Source organism: Triticum aestivum, chromosome 1D (assembly GCF_018294505.1).
Source record: "Triticum aestivum cultivar Chinese Spring chromosome 1D, IWGSC CS RefSeq v2.1, whole genome shotgun sequence".
NCBI classification, from domain to species: Eukaryota; Viridiplantae; Streptophyta; class Magnoliopsida; order Poales; family Poaceae; genus Triticum; species Triticum aestivum.
The window spans coordinates 235398434-235411768 of NC_057796.1; the positions used below are offsets into that span (position 1 = coordinate 235398434).

At 51.3% G+C, this 13335-nt stretch overlaps 1 protein-coding gene across 1 annotated transcript; it reads right to left on the bottom strand.

Annotated features, from left to right (window-relative positions):
• Positions 1-970: 970 nt before the first annotated feature.
• Positions 971-12547, bottom strand: LOC123158638 (uncharacterized). Its single transcript, XM_044576552.1, has 5 exons — positions 12185-12547; positions 11315-11551; positions 10674-11161; positions 10428-10587; positions 971-979 (listed from the first exon to the last, which is right to left on the bottom strand). Exons 1-5 carry the CDS (start codon positions 12545-12547, stop codon positions 971-973), a joined length of 1257 nt encoding a protein of 418 aa, XP_044432487.1.
• Positions 12548-13335: the final 788 nt, after the last annotated feature.

Below are 13335 nucleotides of genomic sequence, written 5' to 3' on the forward strand. Positions count from 1 at the left end.
AGCAACCCAAAGGTACCAATCTGAGGCTTTGGGACAAAGATTGGATGCAAGGGATGAACGAGGGTTTGAGATGAGATGGTGCTGGTGTGACGCCCGGATAATTAGGCTACAGTAATCCCACGTTAACGATGTCACGTCACCTCGGTTATTGTGGCTAATCTCGCGTTGGATACAAACTGTTCAAATACAAATTTGAATTTTTGTCAAACATCAAAAAATTTCAAACATTAAAACTAAAATGTTCGGAGTGTGCCAATTAATGCTTAGGTATTTATGGTGAAGGAAACACACTTTTATAGAGTGCCTAAGTATTTTAAAATGAATTAAAACAGAAAAGGAAATAAATAAATGAAAAAGAAAATACAAAACCGAAAACAAAGAAAAGTAAGAAAGCAAACCCCCCTCACTGGGCTCTGGCCCAGCAGGCCACCAGGCCAACCCCAGGCCGACCCACCCCTTGCCTACTAACCCACTCCCACTCCTCCCACCGTAACCCTAACCTACCCCCACGTTCCCCAAATTCCCCCACTGCTCCCTCTGCCCCATGATCTAGATCGGATCGGGCACTCGGCGGCGCCCCTCGCCGCGCCGACCGCGCCCTCGGCGCTCGACGCCGTCACCGCCCGGGTCACCACCTCGCCGACGCCACCTCCCCGCCGGACCGCCTCGTCACCTCCCCTACCCCGCATCTGGCTCCAGCCACCGTCGCCGCTGACACAGCGCCCAAGCGTCCTGACGCCGACGTCGTTCGCCATCGTCGGCGCCACCCACGTCGCCTCTCCGTCCTTCTCCTTGAGCCACTGCCACTCCCCTACACCGTACGGTGAGGCCCCCGGCCTCTCCCTCTCCCCCCGCCCCCGTCATCACGATCACCGCTCTCTGCATGCACACGCGCTCGTGGTCGCGACCTCCTCCCCGCGCTATGCCTGGACCGGCGTTAATTAATTAATTAACTTAACTTACCTTAACATTAACTAACCTGCTAATTAAAACGTTAAGAATAACTAACCTAGACACTGATGTCGGGCCCCACCGCTTAATTGACCTTCGTTGAATAAATAGTCCATGACAGGTGGGTCTATGCCACCATTTAAGTGGATAAGGTTGACTCGTCAGCCTGCTGACTCAGCATGGGACCCACCAGTCAGCCTCTGCTGACTGGACTGTTGACCCAGTCAACTGGTCCACTAGTCAGCCCAAGTGTGGTCTGTCTGGGTACAAAACTGGGTACACATAGAAATTGCATTTAGTATAATTTTGAATTAAATTAAATTCACAAATTCTAGAAATCATTTAATACTTTGGGAATTAATATAAATAATCTGTAACTCGGATGAAAATACTTTGTACATGAAAGTTGCTCAGAACGATGACACGAATCCGAATACGCAGTCCGTTCATCTGCCACATGTCCCTAGCATAGCGAACATGCAACTTTCCTCCTCCGGTCCGTTTGTCCGAAAACACGAAACACCGGGAATACTTTCCCAAATGTTTCCCCCCTCCGCCAGTATCACCTACTGCCGCGTTAGGGCACATCTAGCACCACGTATTGCCAGCTTATGCTTTGTGATACTTTGATTGTTCTGTTATTTATTGTGTTCCCCCTCCGTTACTTCTTTCCCGTAGACCCCGAGACCGCGGTTGAACCAGTGATCGACTACTTCACCTTCGAGGGTCCGTTTTGTCTGCAGAGCAACCAGGCAAGCCCCCCTGTTCACCAGATATCGCCTATTCCTTCCCTCTACTGCTTGCATTAGAGTAGTGTAGCATGTTACTGCTTTCGGTTAATCCTATTCTGCTGCATAGCCTGTCATTGTTGCTACAGTTGTTACCCTTACCTGCTATCCTAATGCTTAGTATAGGATGCTAGTTTTCCATCAGTGGCCCTACACTCTTGTCCATCTGCCATGCTATACTATTGGGCCGTGATCACTTCGGGAGGTGATCACGGGCATATGCTATATACTTTATACTGTTACATTACTTATGATACTGTTCGGAGATGGGGGCTGAAGGGCAGGTGGCTCCATCCCGGTAGAGGTGGGCCTGGGTTCCCGACGGCCCCCGAGTGTTACTTTGTGGCGGAGCGACAGGGGAGGTTGAGACCACCTAGGAGAGAGGTGGGCCTAGCCCTGGTTGGCGTTCGCGGATACTTCAATTAACACGCTTAACGAGATCTTGGTATTTGATCTGAGTCTGGCCACTGGCCTATATGCACTAACCAACTACGCGGGAACAGTTATGGGCACTCGACGTCGTGGTATCAGCCGAAGCCTTCTTGACGTCAGCGACTGAGCGGCGCACGCCGGGTTGGACCACGTAACGCAACGTCCTTTGTAATGGAGGTTGCTAGGTCTACTCTCCGGCCGCCCACGCAACGTGCAGGTGTGCAATGGGCGATGGGCCCAGACCCCTGCGCGCATAGGATTTAGACCGGCGTGCTGGCCTCTCTGTTGTGCTTAGGTGGGGCTGCGATGTATTGATCTTCCGAGGCCAGGCATGACCCAGGAAAGTGTGTCTGGCCAAAGGGGATCGAGCGTGTTGGGTTATGTGGTGCACCCCTGCAGGGAAGTTTATCTATTCGAATGGTCGTGATCCTCGGTAACAGGACGAGTTGGAGTTGTACCTTGACCTTATGACAACTAGAACCGGATACTTAATAAAACACACCCTTCCAAGTGCCAGATATAACCCGGTGATTGCTCTCACACAGGGCGAGGAGGGGAGGATCGCCGGGTAGGATTATGCTATGCGATGATACTTGGTGAACTTACCATCTACTCTCTTCTACATGCTGCAAGATGGAGGCTGCCAGAAGTGTAGTCTTCGACAGGACTAGTTATCCCCCTCTTATTCTGGCATTGTGCAGTTCAGTCCACCGATATTGCCCCTTTACACAGATATCCATGCATATGTGGTGTAGATCCTTGCTTGCGAGTACTTTGGATGAGTACTCACGGTTGCTTTTCTCCCTCTTTCCCCTCTTTCCATTTCTTCCTGGTTGTTGCAACCAGATGCTGGAACCCAGGAGCTTGACTCCACCGTTGACGACGACTCCTACTACACCCACTACAAAAAAAAGACACATCCGTTACATTTTGGGCCGAACGAATTTTTTTTCTGTATTACTTATGACACTTCTATGACGATAATTGTGACAAAACACGGTATCGTCATAGATGTGGTGGGGTCCTACTTCTATGACAAAAAATCATGACAGAAAATGGGCTTTTTGTCCTGGCCGGGCCGGAGATGCAGCTGCATGACATTCTTTGGGTCGTCCATGACGGAACAAACCGTGGTAGAAGCGAGGGCGAGGAAAATATCGGGGTGTTCCAGGTTACGGTGGGTGGTCGGGGCCGAGCGATGCACGTTTCTCTCATACACGCACGCGCGTGGGCGCGAGGCGTTTGGCTCTAACTGAACCCGAGCAAGGCATTGGGCTCTAACTGAACCCGAGCGATTGCACTGCAGGCTACGCGTTACTGAACCCGAGCGATTGATCGATGGCTGTTAACTAAACCCGATCGAGCGATTCCTTCGCTACTGCTGCTAACTGAAGTCGATCGATGCTGCCTCTGGATGAACAGTGAGCGTTGCTGGGGGGTTTGGATGAACAGTTCCCGGTGGGGGTGGATGAACAGGACCCCGTGGTGTTGCCTCTGAATGAATAGTGAGCGTTGCTGGGGGGTTTGGATGAATAGTTCCCCGTGGGGGTGGATGAACATGACCCCGATCATTCGAGCCGGTTGGGGCTGGATGAACAGGACCCCGTGGAGGGCAGGATGAACAGGACCACCCCGTGGAGGGCAGGATGAACAGTAGACGGTGGAGGGCAGGATGAACAGTAGCCCGTGGAGAGGGCTGGTTGAACAGTAGCCGGTGGATGAACAGTCCCAGGTGGAGGCTGGAGGAGGTCGACGGTGGATGAACAGTAGCCGTGGAGGCTGGAGGGGGTCGACGGTGGAGATGAACAGTATCCCGTGGAGTCCCATTTTGCGGTACGCCACACCCCTCCCGATGAACAGGACCCCCGTTTCGACCATAGCGCTCCAACACAAGTCTGCTTCCTCCGTTTTGCGGTACGCCACACCCCTCCCAATCAACAGGACCCCCGTTTCGACTGTAGGAGGTCCGTTTCCTCCGTTTTGCGGTACGCCAGACCACTCCCGATGAACAGGATCCCGTTTCGAACGTGGCCGGTCGAACACAAGGCCGTTTCCTCCGTTCTGCGGTACGCCAGGCCTCGTTTCCTTCGGCTGTTCCGTCCAAGCCCTCCCGATGAACACGACGACGCATTCCATTCCGACCCAACCGCCTGGCTCCCCATGAACACGACAATGACGCTATTTCTTCGTTCCGACCCAGCCATGTACACGAGCCCTGGCCGTACGTATGCGCGAGTAGGCGTTCGAGACCCTGCCCGTATGTACGTACGTGGCCGTATTTTCTTTCTTGCACACTGGCCGCTGTATGCACGTGTACATGCTACGTGCGCGCCTCTACTACGACACGTGCGCGCCTCTACATCGACCAGTATGTACGTACACGTTCGTGACCAGAATGACAACGCTATGTACGCTTCGACCAGGTGGGTCCCGACTGTCTAGCACTTCCTTGCCTGCGAAGATGTAGCTGGTGGGTCCCAGCAGTCGGGGGGGCGAATCGTTTTTTTTTGCCCGAACGCACTTCCTTGCGTGCGAAGATGTAGCTGGTGGGTCCCAGCAGTCAGGGGGAAACGTTTCTTTCACAAAATACGGTGGCCCGTCCGGTGGGTCACTGCTGTCAGGTGGAGAAATAATTATTTTGCACGTAATAAAGAGGCACTTCCTTGCTGCGGCCGTGGACCCAGCTGTCAGCCTCTCCACGTACAGTCCACATCCGATGGAAGCCGTTCGATGACCACGTTGACCACGCCGCGCCGAGAGCACCAGGGCGGTGGACGACGGCGAGGCCTAGGAAGGGGATGACGCGAAGCCGAGGAAGACGCGACAGTGGAAGCCCGCGCGGAGAGGAGTACGAGGGTTCACTGGTTCGGCTGCGGTGTGAGGCTGCCGTCGCCGCAGGGCCTGGCCAGCGGTGGGAATAGTAGGGGGCGGTGAGGCCTCCGCGGCAGCACAGCCGGCCACGGGAGGCAGGAGCATGCGGCACGACCGGCGCTGCTTTGGGCGGCTGGAGCAAGAAGACGAGAGGTTGAAGAAGCACTAAGGCCGTTGGATGGACATCGTACGGTCACTGGAGCTAGAATCGTTCATATTGACTAAGTTGACAAAGCCCTCCGTCCCCATCAACTTAGCAGGCCCACAAGTCAGCCTCCCACTATGGTGGGTCCCAGCTGGCAGGGGGTATTCATTCTTTTGTGCGCAATAAGGAGACACTTCATTGCGTGCGAAGATATAGTTGGTGGGTCCGACCTGTAGGCGGAGGGAACGTTTTTTTCGAAATACAGAGGCCCTTCCGGCGGGTCCCAAATGTCAGGTGGAGGTATCATTATTTTGCGCGTAATAAGGAGGCATTTCCTTGTGTGCAGCCGTGGACCCAGCTGTCAGCCTCTCCACGTACAGTCCACTTCCGATGGATGTCGTTCGTTGACCACGTTGACCACGCCGCGCCGAGAGCACCAGGGCGGTGAACGACGGCGAGGCCTACGAAGGGAACGGCATGGAGCCGGGGAAGACACGGCAGTGGCTGCCCACGCGGTGGAGAGTACAAGGGTTGACTGGTTCGGCTGCCGTCGCCAGAAAATAATAGGATGTGTGGGTGAGTAGAGGGATAGACAGGCCAGGGATGCGAGTATATGATGGGGCCGTAAGGCCTGCCCGGCAGCACAGCCGGCCATGGGAGGCGGGAGGAGGCGGTTCCGAGCGCTGGTTTGGGCGGCTGGGGCAGGAAGATCAGAGACTGAAGAAGCAAGATTGCCGTTAGATTGACATCTAACGGTCTGACGCTGGTAGAGTCGACTGTTGACTAAGTTTCCTTTTTGATAAACCTTGTGTACGCATGAACGTAGTAGGCCCACAAGTCAACCTCCAAATTTGTGGCAGACAACATAGAGCCCATTTGATATTTTTTAAGAATTTGCAGCCCATTTGCTAATTCTTAAGTAATTTATTACAGCCCATTTTCTGCCCAGGACCACGGTTAAAAAGTTCAACCTTATTTTGCATATTTCGGTGGAGTCCGAAATTTTGTAATCCCGAAATGATAAACATTTTTTTAAGAACTTATTGATTTTCCAAAAAAATCGTTTTGTTTTTGTAAGAAAATCAGACGTGGGACAATTGAGTTGGTTTAAGGGAAAACCAGTGGTAAAAAGAATCTGCGCTGGAGGGAAAACAACAACAAAAATAAGGATGTAAATATGAAAAGCGAATTTTATGTATTTTCAATATAATGATACGTGTATATGAACTAGTAAAACAATAGGTAGAGATTAGAAAACGGATGTAGGACATGCGTTTCAAGAGGAAAATAGAAATGGGCTGTGTTTGATTCAGTAAAAAAAAGTGCCTGCGGATGTTGTAAGACAAAATATATCTAACGTTGGCGGGCCACAGGCCAATAGATACCTGCTGGATCTTTGTGCCCCATTGTCGTCATGGGCTGGGCCTGTTAAAAACAAAACCAAGCCTGGGCAGTCTACAGCCCAGTTGAAACTTGCTCGACCTGAAAAAACAATATACGTGCTCAATAAACGAGAGAATTCTGCAAGTACAGACTGATAACTGGGATGCAGCAGGGATATTGTTTTTTCATCGTGATAATAAGAGCATGCACTTGTTTCGAAAAATTTGGAGAACTGGGAATTCGAACGGCAGGTGCTTATGCTACCCATCAAAGAAAAATCAGGTGCCTGAAAATTCGTTTCAAAACAAATGAATCAGCTTTATATCCACGTCGACCCTCGGCATGATGGTTGGAAGCAAATGCCAAGTTCATACCAAAAGATTGTTAACAACAATACCAACTTGCGGACGAGAAGGTAGTACAAGTACCAATACCAAACTAACTTATAATCTTTTTACTCCTGGCCCTAGTGTTCGTCTGGTAGAAAATCTTGCAGAGGACCAGCTCCCGCTCCTTCTCTTTCTCCAGGTCCCCGAGGTGGTACTGGTGCATCACCCTGTTGGTCCTCTGCTGGTTGAAGTTCTTGTTGGTGTGCAGCACCAGAACCTTTTTGCTGCCCGTCTGCCGGCCGTTGGCCATCACCGGCAAGGTATTGCCGGTGTTGTGCCACATCGCGTGCATGCCGCACTCCGACTGTATCTTGCGACGCGTCCACGTGCCCCTTTTGAACACCCTCGAATTGCGCTGGAAGAAATGCTTGCTTAGGCCACTTAGTGTGATACCTGCAGTATTGTCGAATATAGGTTTTAGTGTATGTAGTTGGCATTTTCATAACATCTTCGGCATGTTGCAGTCACTTGTTTCACTTTTTATTAACTGTCAAATTGTAATTGCTTCAACAGGTCTGCGTCTAAAAAGAAAAATAGAGCTATAAACAAAGGAATATGTTTGTGCAAGTAGACGGCCGATCGGTGTCTTACCTGGAAATTTCTCTGGATGGGTGTAGCATATGCCGTGCTCGCTGTCAATGGTTGGTATGAACAAATCGATGAGAGGTTGAGATCTCACGCTGTCAGCACTCACTTTGGCCTCAAGGTGCTCGATCAGCTCCTTATCCGTGGGATCGAACTTGACACCGTCCGGCAGCACTGGCCAATCCTTCTTCGACTTGCATGGGTTAATTCAGGTAATATGGTACTCAATGTATGATCAATCGACTGTTTTAAGTGAATGATGAAAGATTTCGACAGATAAGTGGTACTCCAAATCTGAAGTCCAGAATACCGAACACGCCGCCGGGATTCTTGTGTCACCTCACGCGCAGCGTGTTGTCACGTCAATTCAATGTGTGGACATGATGAATAATTTGACCGACGTATACTAATACTGCTACTGTACTACTTACTAGTCGTATTTAGTGTCACATTTTGACCATAGGTTTAACTAACAAGTACGCACTTGAAGCCTAACTGATATATATAGCATCTCCATCATCATTATCATTACATCCTGCGCAGGTGAGTTAGGATGCACTTGATCCAAGAAAGGTATCTATCCTTCAAACCAGAGGAGTGCTTCAAACTAACAACAGTCCAACAAAAGAGGGTCGTGCTACAGCAGCAGAATACATGGCTCAGTCTACGTATCAGTACGAATCAAGTTGTGCATATTTGCTGTTGGCATGAACCACATCGCCGCATGTCGGGTTTGCAAAAGCCATCCATCGGATTGAAGCATGATGCCTTTCACACACTGAAGATTATCTCGCAACAAGCTGTGTCGACGAATCTCTGGATATGGTGATTCATGAAACCCATGGTATGATGTGTGAACACAGTCCCCCTTGGCGAATGGAAGTTGCATAGCACGGTAATCATCGCCGGTGATATGATCGATGATTGGTTGGATGATCGGATAATTGAGCCCGAGGAACATGGAGTGGTTGCCGAGGCTGTAAACCCGCCTCCAGTTGAATACGCCTAGCCCAACGGAGCTGGGATCTTTCTTGAACACGGAGCAGCCATAGCCATCAACGTCACGAACACCCCAGGCATTGTACTGCATGTGGTTTGATGAAATGTTTTGGTCAATTTGGTACGTGAAGATGAGCATCAAATGACCACCGTCAGCTGAACGAGAGATAAACCACCACCCATCGGCCGGTATGATTCCAGGTCCTGGAATCATGAAGGCCAGCGCATTTGTGTCTGCTGCAACAATTCAAATTGGCGACCAAAAGGACAAAAATAAACAATCATGTTCAGAGTATGTGTGGAATTAAGATTATTATAACAGTGACACATATCATAGACAGAGAATTGCAATGCCGTGGTCATAATCATACCCCAAGTTAAAAAAATAAGCCAATGGCTTTCATATTGTAGCAATATATCATGGTTCCACTACTAGGAAAAGGCCTACTAGTGGCGCACCAGTTTTGCCTACTAATGGCGCACTACTGGTGCGCCACTAGTACCACGCCACTAGTATTAAATACTAATGGCGCACCACTGGTGCGCCATTAGTATCTGTTATACTAATGGTGCATCACGTCGTGCGCCATTAGTATAGACCAACATGCGTCATTAGTGTGCCTCCCAGGGGGCGATATTTACACATGTGCTTTGCCATACTAATGGCGCACTGTGGGGTGATGCGGCATTAGTATCCTTTGGCATACTAATGGCGCACGTTGGGGTGATGCGCCATTAGTATGAATATTAGGGATTTTTTTGCTTTTCTGATATTTGCACAGGTTACAAAATATATTATTGGACAGAATATAGACAACACCACACAGCAACAGCAGATTCATCGAATACAATAGAAGATTAGTCTCCGAATACAATTCATCATATTAGTCTCCGAATTCAAAAGACCGAACAAAGATAGAACATTACAAGTCTCGAGACCGCGAGTATCGAGTTTGTCTTCACATTACAAGTCGATATCGATCATCTAAACTACCATCACATAGAAGAGAGCTGCGGTCATCACGATGAGCATCATCGCGATGAAACTGGTCTTCATCCGGTTCCTCCAACGCTCCCTCCTCTCTCCCGCTAGATAGCGCGCGTATCTAGATTCCGCCTCCGCCCTAGTGGTGTACCCTTTGTAACTGTTACCGCTGAAACGGTGAACCTGTCTCCGACACTCCTCCCAGTCGTCGTAGACTCCGGGAACCTTACCCTTGTACACGACATACGACGGCATCTCTATGCACTAGCCAAACAACAGACAATACATAAGCAATATATAAGTATGCAACAAAAGGATCGGAAGAGAAAAGCAAGACATTAATAGCACGATTCATGGTCCTACTAATAAATAGCATCGATTACATCTAAGTTGAACGACTGTCCAAACCAAAGAGACATACAAGTTCATTAAAGTTTAATTACAACATGAGCTAATCGATGTTTCAGAACTACACATAGCATCACTACTTTCGACTCGACTCATGGGACCGGAGCGTGGATGAAGCCGCCGTCTTTCGTGATGGTCATGAAGTCGCGGGCGTTGTCAGCCTGCATTTGTAGCGTTGTGTCTATCTCACTGTTGGACGGTTGATATTTGAGGTAGAACTGCCCCGAGGTACGAAGGACATCTTGATGGATGATTTCTGCAAACTCCGACTGGATGCGAAAGAATTCTTGTCGGATGTCCGCGTCCTGGATTGCCGCCAAGCTTGCGGCCCAATCTTTGAGATTATTTGGTAGCAGAAGGTGATTATGGTCCCGTACGATCGCCCGCATGTGATGGAGGGCGTAGTAGGCATCCTTCTGACCGCCAGGCGGCTGCTTGACGCAGGGGAACGTCGTATTGTGGGTGAACACGTGCCTGCCGTACCTACGAACTGGCCTCTTAAAGGTGCCTCCAGATGCGGCGTAGCCGGGGAGAGCATCATCAAGAACTTTCTTGATATTTGTGTAGTCTATCTTGGAGTCACGGTCCGGGTCGAAATACGTGGCCATGGAATATTTCGGGCTTAAGAGGATGAGTGTGCAATGTGTGTCACTGCACAGAACACGGAATGTTAGAAAAAAAAGAACGATCGAAATCTAAGAAATCATATGTTACGGGGCGGTTAGGGGATGACTTACTCGGGAAAGTAAGGCACGAGGAAGTTATCCTTATCTGGGTTTGCCAGAATGACGCCTTCGAGGTGTGAACTCGCGACTTGCCGGTCCCCAGCGCTGCCCAAGATCTTGGCACGCATGTAGAAGGGGTCGACTATCACAATGTCCGGGGTCTTGTCTCTAATGATCCGCATCTCCATACTCAGCGAAAACAGCCGAACGAAGGTGTAGTGCAGCGGATGAAGGTTAAACATAGCAAAGATGTCATCAAACCGCAGGACGATCGTACCCCCGACGGCGCTATCCACAAAGCCCTTGCCCTCTGGCACCTTGGCCACGAAAACCGGGTATGCCACATCATTCTCTCTGAGACGCCGCTTCTCCAAAGAAAGAACACTGTCATGCAGACTCCGCATAGCACCGGTTGCAGCATTGAGCATATTTGTCGGTAGCATCGCCCTACCCGCCACATGCACCCTCCTCGAGATATCCTTAGGTGAAGGTGGCCCGTCCTGAGCACGGATCGTACTCGGTGCCGGCTGGCTCGCACCGGCGCCCTTGTTAGTCTTTCGTTTCCGTCCCTTCTTCTTGATCTGCTGTAATGGGATCGAGTTCTGCTCACAGACCGCCTTCTTGAGCGTGTTGGGGCTGATAATATTTCGCACCTCAGCTATCTGAGGCTCGGTGAAGGCGGCAGCTGGAGGCGTCTCCTGAGAACTGAACGCCAGACGACGCCTGTTGCAATTGGGTTTCTCCGCCGTACCAGCTAGATCGCGGTCGTCTTTTTCAGGGTTGGGTTCTTGAGAAGGAGGCCCGCAGAACTCGTCACCGTACCCATGTTCGGCAAAGTACTTATCGACGTTGGTAAATGTACCGTCGTCGTTGTCGTCGTCGTCCGGATCCTGTGCCATATGCATGTCCGGATCCTGTGCCATAGGGATGTCCGGCATGTCCGGTAGCGTTGCGGCGTTCTTGCCATGGCTTGGCGCTGGCACGACTGGCGGTCTTGTCTGTGGGGTGGTGTCCCCCGCCCCCAAACGAATCTGGCTCTTCGGCCAAAGCAGGGGCCAGCTTACGCAGGCGCTGAGGGTCATCACATCATCTTCGTCGGCCCCAGCGGGTCGAATCGGAGGTAACAACTCGTCGCAGCCTGGCAGCACCCGAACCAGTTCAACCCTATACAAGGTGGGTGGCATCGGATTACCGTGGAACACGCGGTTGCCCGGTTGAACGATTCTGCCCTTGGCGACATCGACCAACTCGCCGCCCACGAAGTGCAGGAGAGTGCAAGGAACGTCGGCGGCGCCCTGCGAAAACATGTAGGGCGTCAGGGATGCCCAGTCAAAGGCAAGGAGATGAAGTCAACGGCCGAGAGGCTTAGTTACCGTGATGCCGTCGAGCTCGGCTAATGTCGAGGCACCGCCAACGGCGGGCGTGCAACTGACGGAGGGGCCGCTTGCTGGCGAGGTGCCGGCCGGCGTACACCCGGGTGCATTAAGCTCCAATGCCCGTGCCGGCGCCGGAGACACGAATACCGCCTCCGCCGGAGACACCAATGGCGCCGCCTGCGCGTTGTGCGAGTTGCTGGCCGTGAAGCTGGGAACCGGGGGAGGCCCCTGTTGGCCGCCCGCAATCCACGTCGTCAGCCCCTGAATCAAGGTAGGCACCATGGCGGTGAGCGTCGTTCCCAGTTGTTGTTGCACTTGCTCTTGGACAATCTCCGGAATCCGCGCCACTTGTGCCTTGAGTTCTTGAACCTCGCGCGACTGGCTTTCCGAGCTGGTCTTTTTCTCCTTTCGCCCACCAGCGGTATAGTATGACGACCATTTTGTGGACAAGCCTTTGCCGGCCACACGACCAGCTGACGACGGCTTACTGAGCTTATCCTTGTTTTTCATTACGTTCAACGCCCTATTTAAAGGGGTGTCGAAAGGGGAGCTCTGAGACGACCCCGCGCTACTGCTTTCAGCCTCCTGCGGAAGGAATGTGAACCATTTAGAAATTTGGCTTCATTAATTAGAATGCAACCATATGGAGCTAATTACGCGGGGGTGTATTCCTTACCAGAACAAGCTCAAGCGCCCTGGTCTTCGGATCCGTGGTAAGCTCCTTTGTTACCGGGTCCTCCTTGTACCGGGCCCTGACAAAGTTCCTGGTCTGCTTGTCACGGTATTTCTCGAAGCGGGGCGGTAGGCCTTGCTCGGCACGCTCCGCGTCCTCCTTGTCCCATATAGGCTCCGCCACTCTGTAACCGCCGGGACCGAGTTGGTGGACCCCTAAGTTCAACTGCCGCATTTCTTTCCCCCACTGACTTGATTCGGAGGTTGCGCTGCTCTCGCACTTGATCTTGAACTCCTTGTAGTCATCTTCGCTGATCAAAGGATATTTCGCCTTGATCTTCTCATAACTATCACCTTTTTCAATCATTGCCTTCACCGTGCTTCTCCAAGTAGACAGGGCCGTGCTCATCCTCGTGAGGGCGGCACTGTTCACTTTATTCCCTGAGAGGCGTGTGTTTGCAAAGTCAGCGGGGAACTTGTATCGTTCGTGCAGCTTCGTGAAGAGGAGGCTGCGCAAATTCCCTCGGTCCTTATGCCTTAGGTTCTCGGTGTTGATCGAGACGGTGCTCCGGAGAATGCACCCGAGCTGAACCGAGTACCCCTTGACTAATTCTTTGGGCGCCGTT

Coding starts and splice junctions, on each gene's coding strand:
- LOC123158638 (XM_044576552.1), bottom strand. CDS start 12,547: ATGAAAAACAAGGATAAGCTCAGTAAGCCGTCGTCAGCTGGTCGTGTG. Junction 11,552..12,184: donor TGGTGTCTCCGGCGGAGGCG/GTATTCGTGTCT, acceptor CATATGGCACAG/GATCCGGACGACGACGACAA. Junction 10,588..10,673: donor CTCGTGCCTTACTTTCCCGA/GTAAGTCATCCC, acceptor TGTTCTGTGCAG/TGACACACATTGCACACTCA.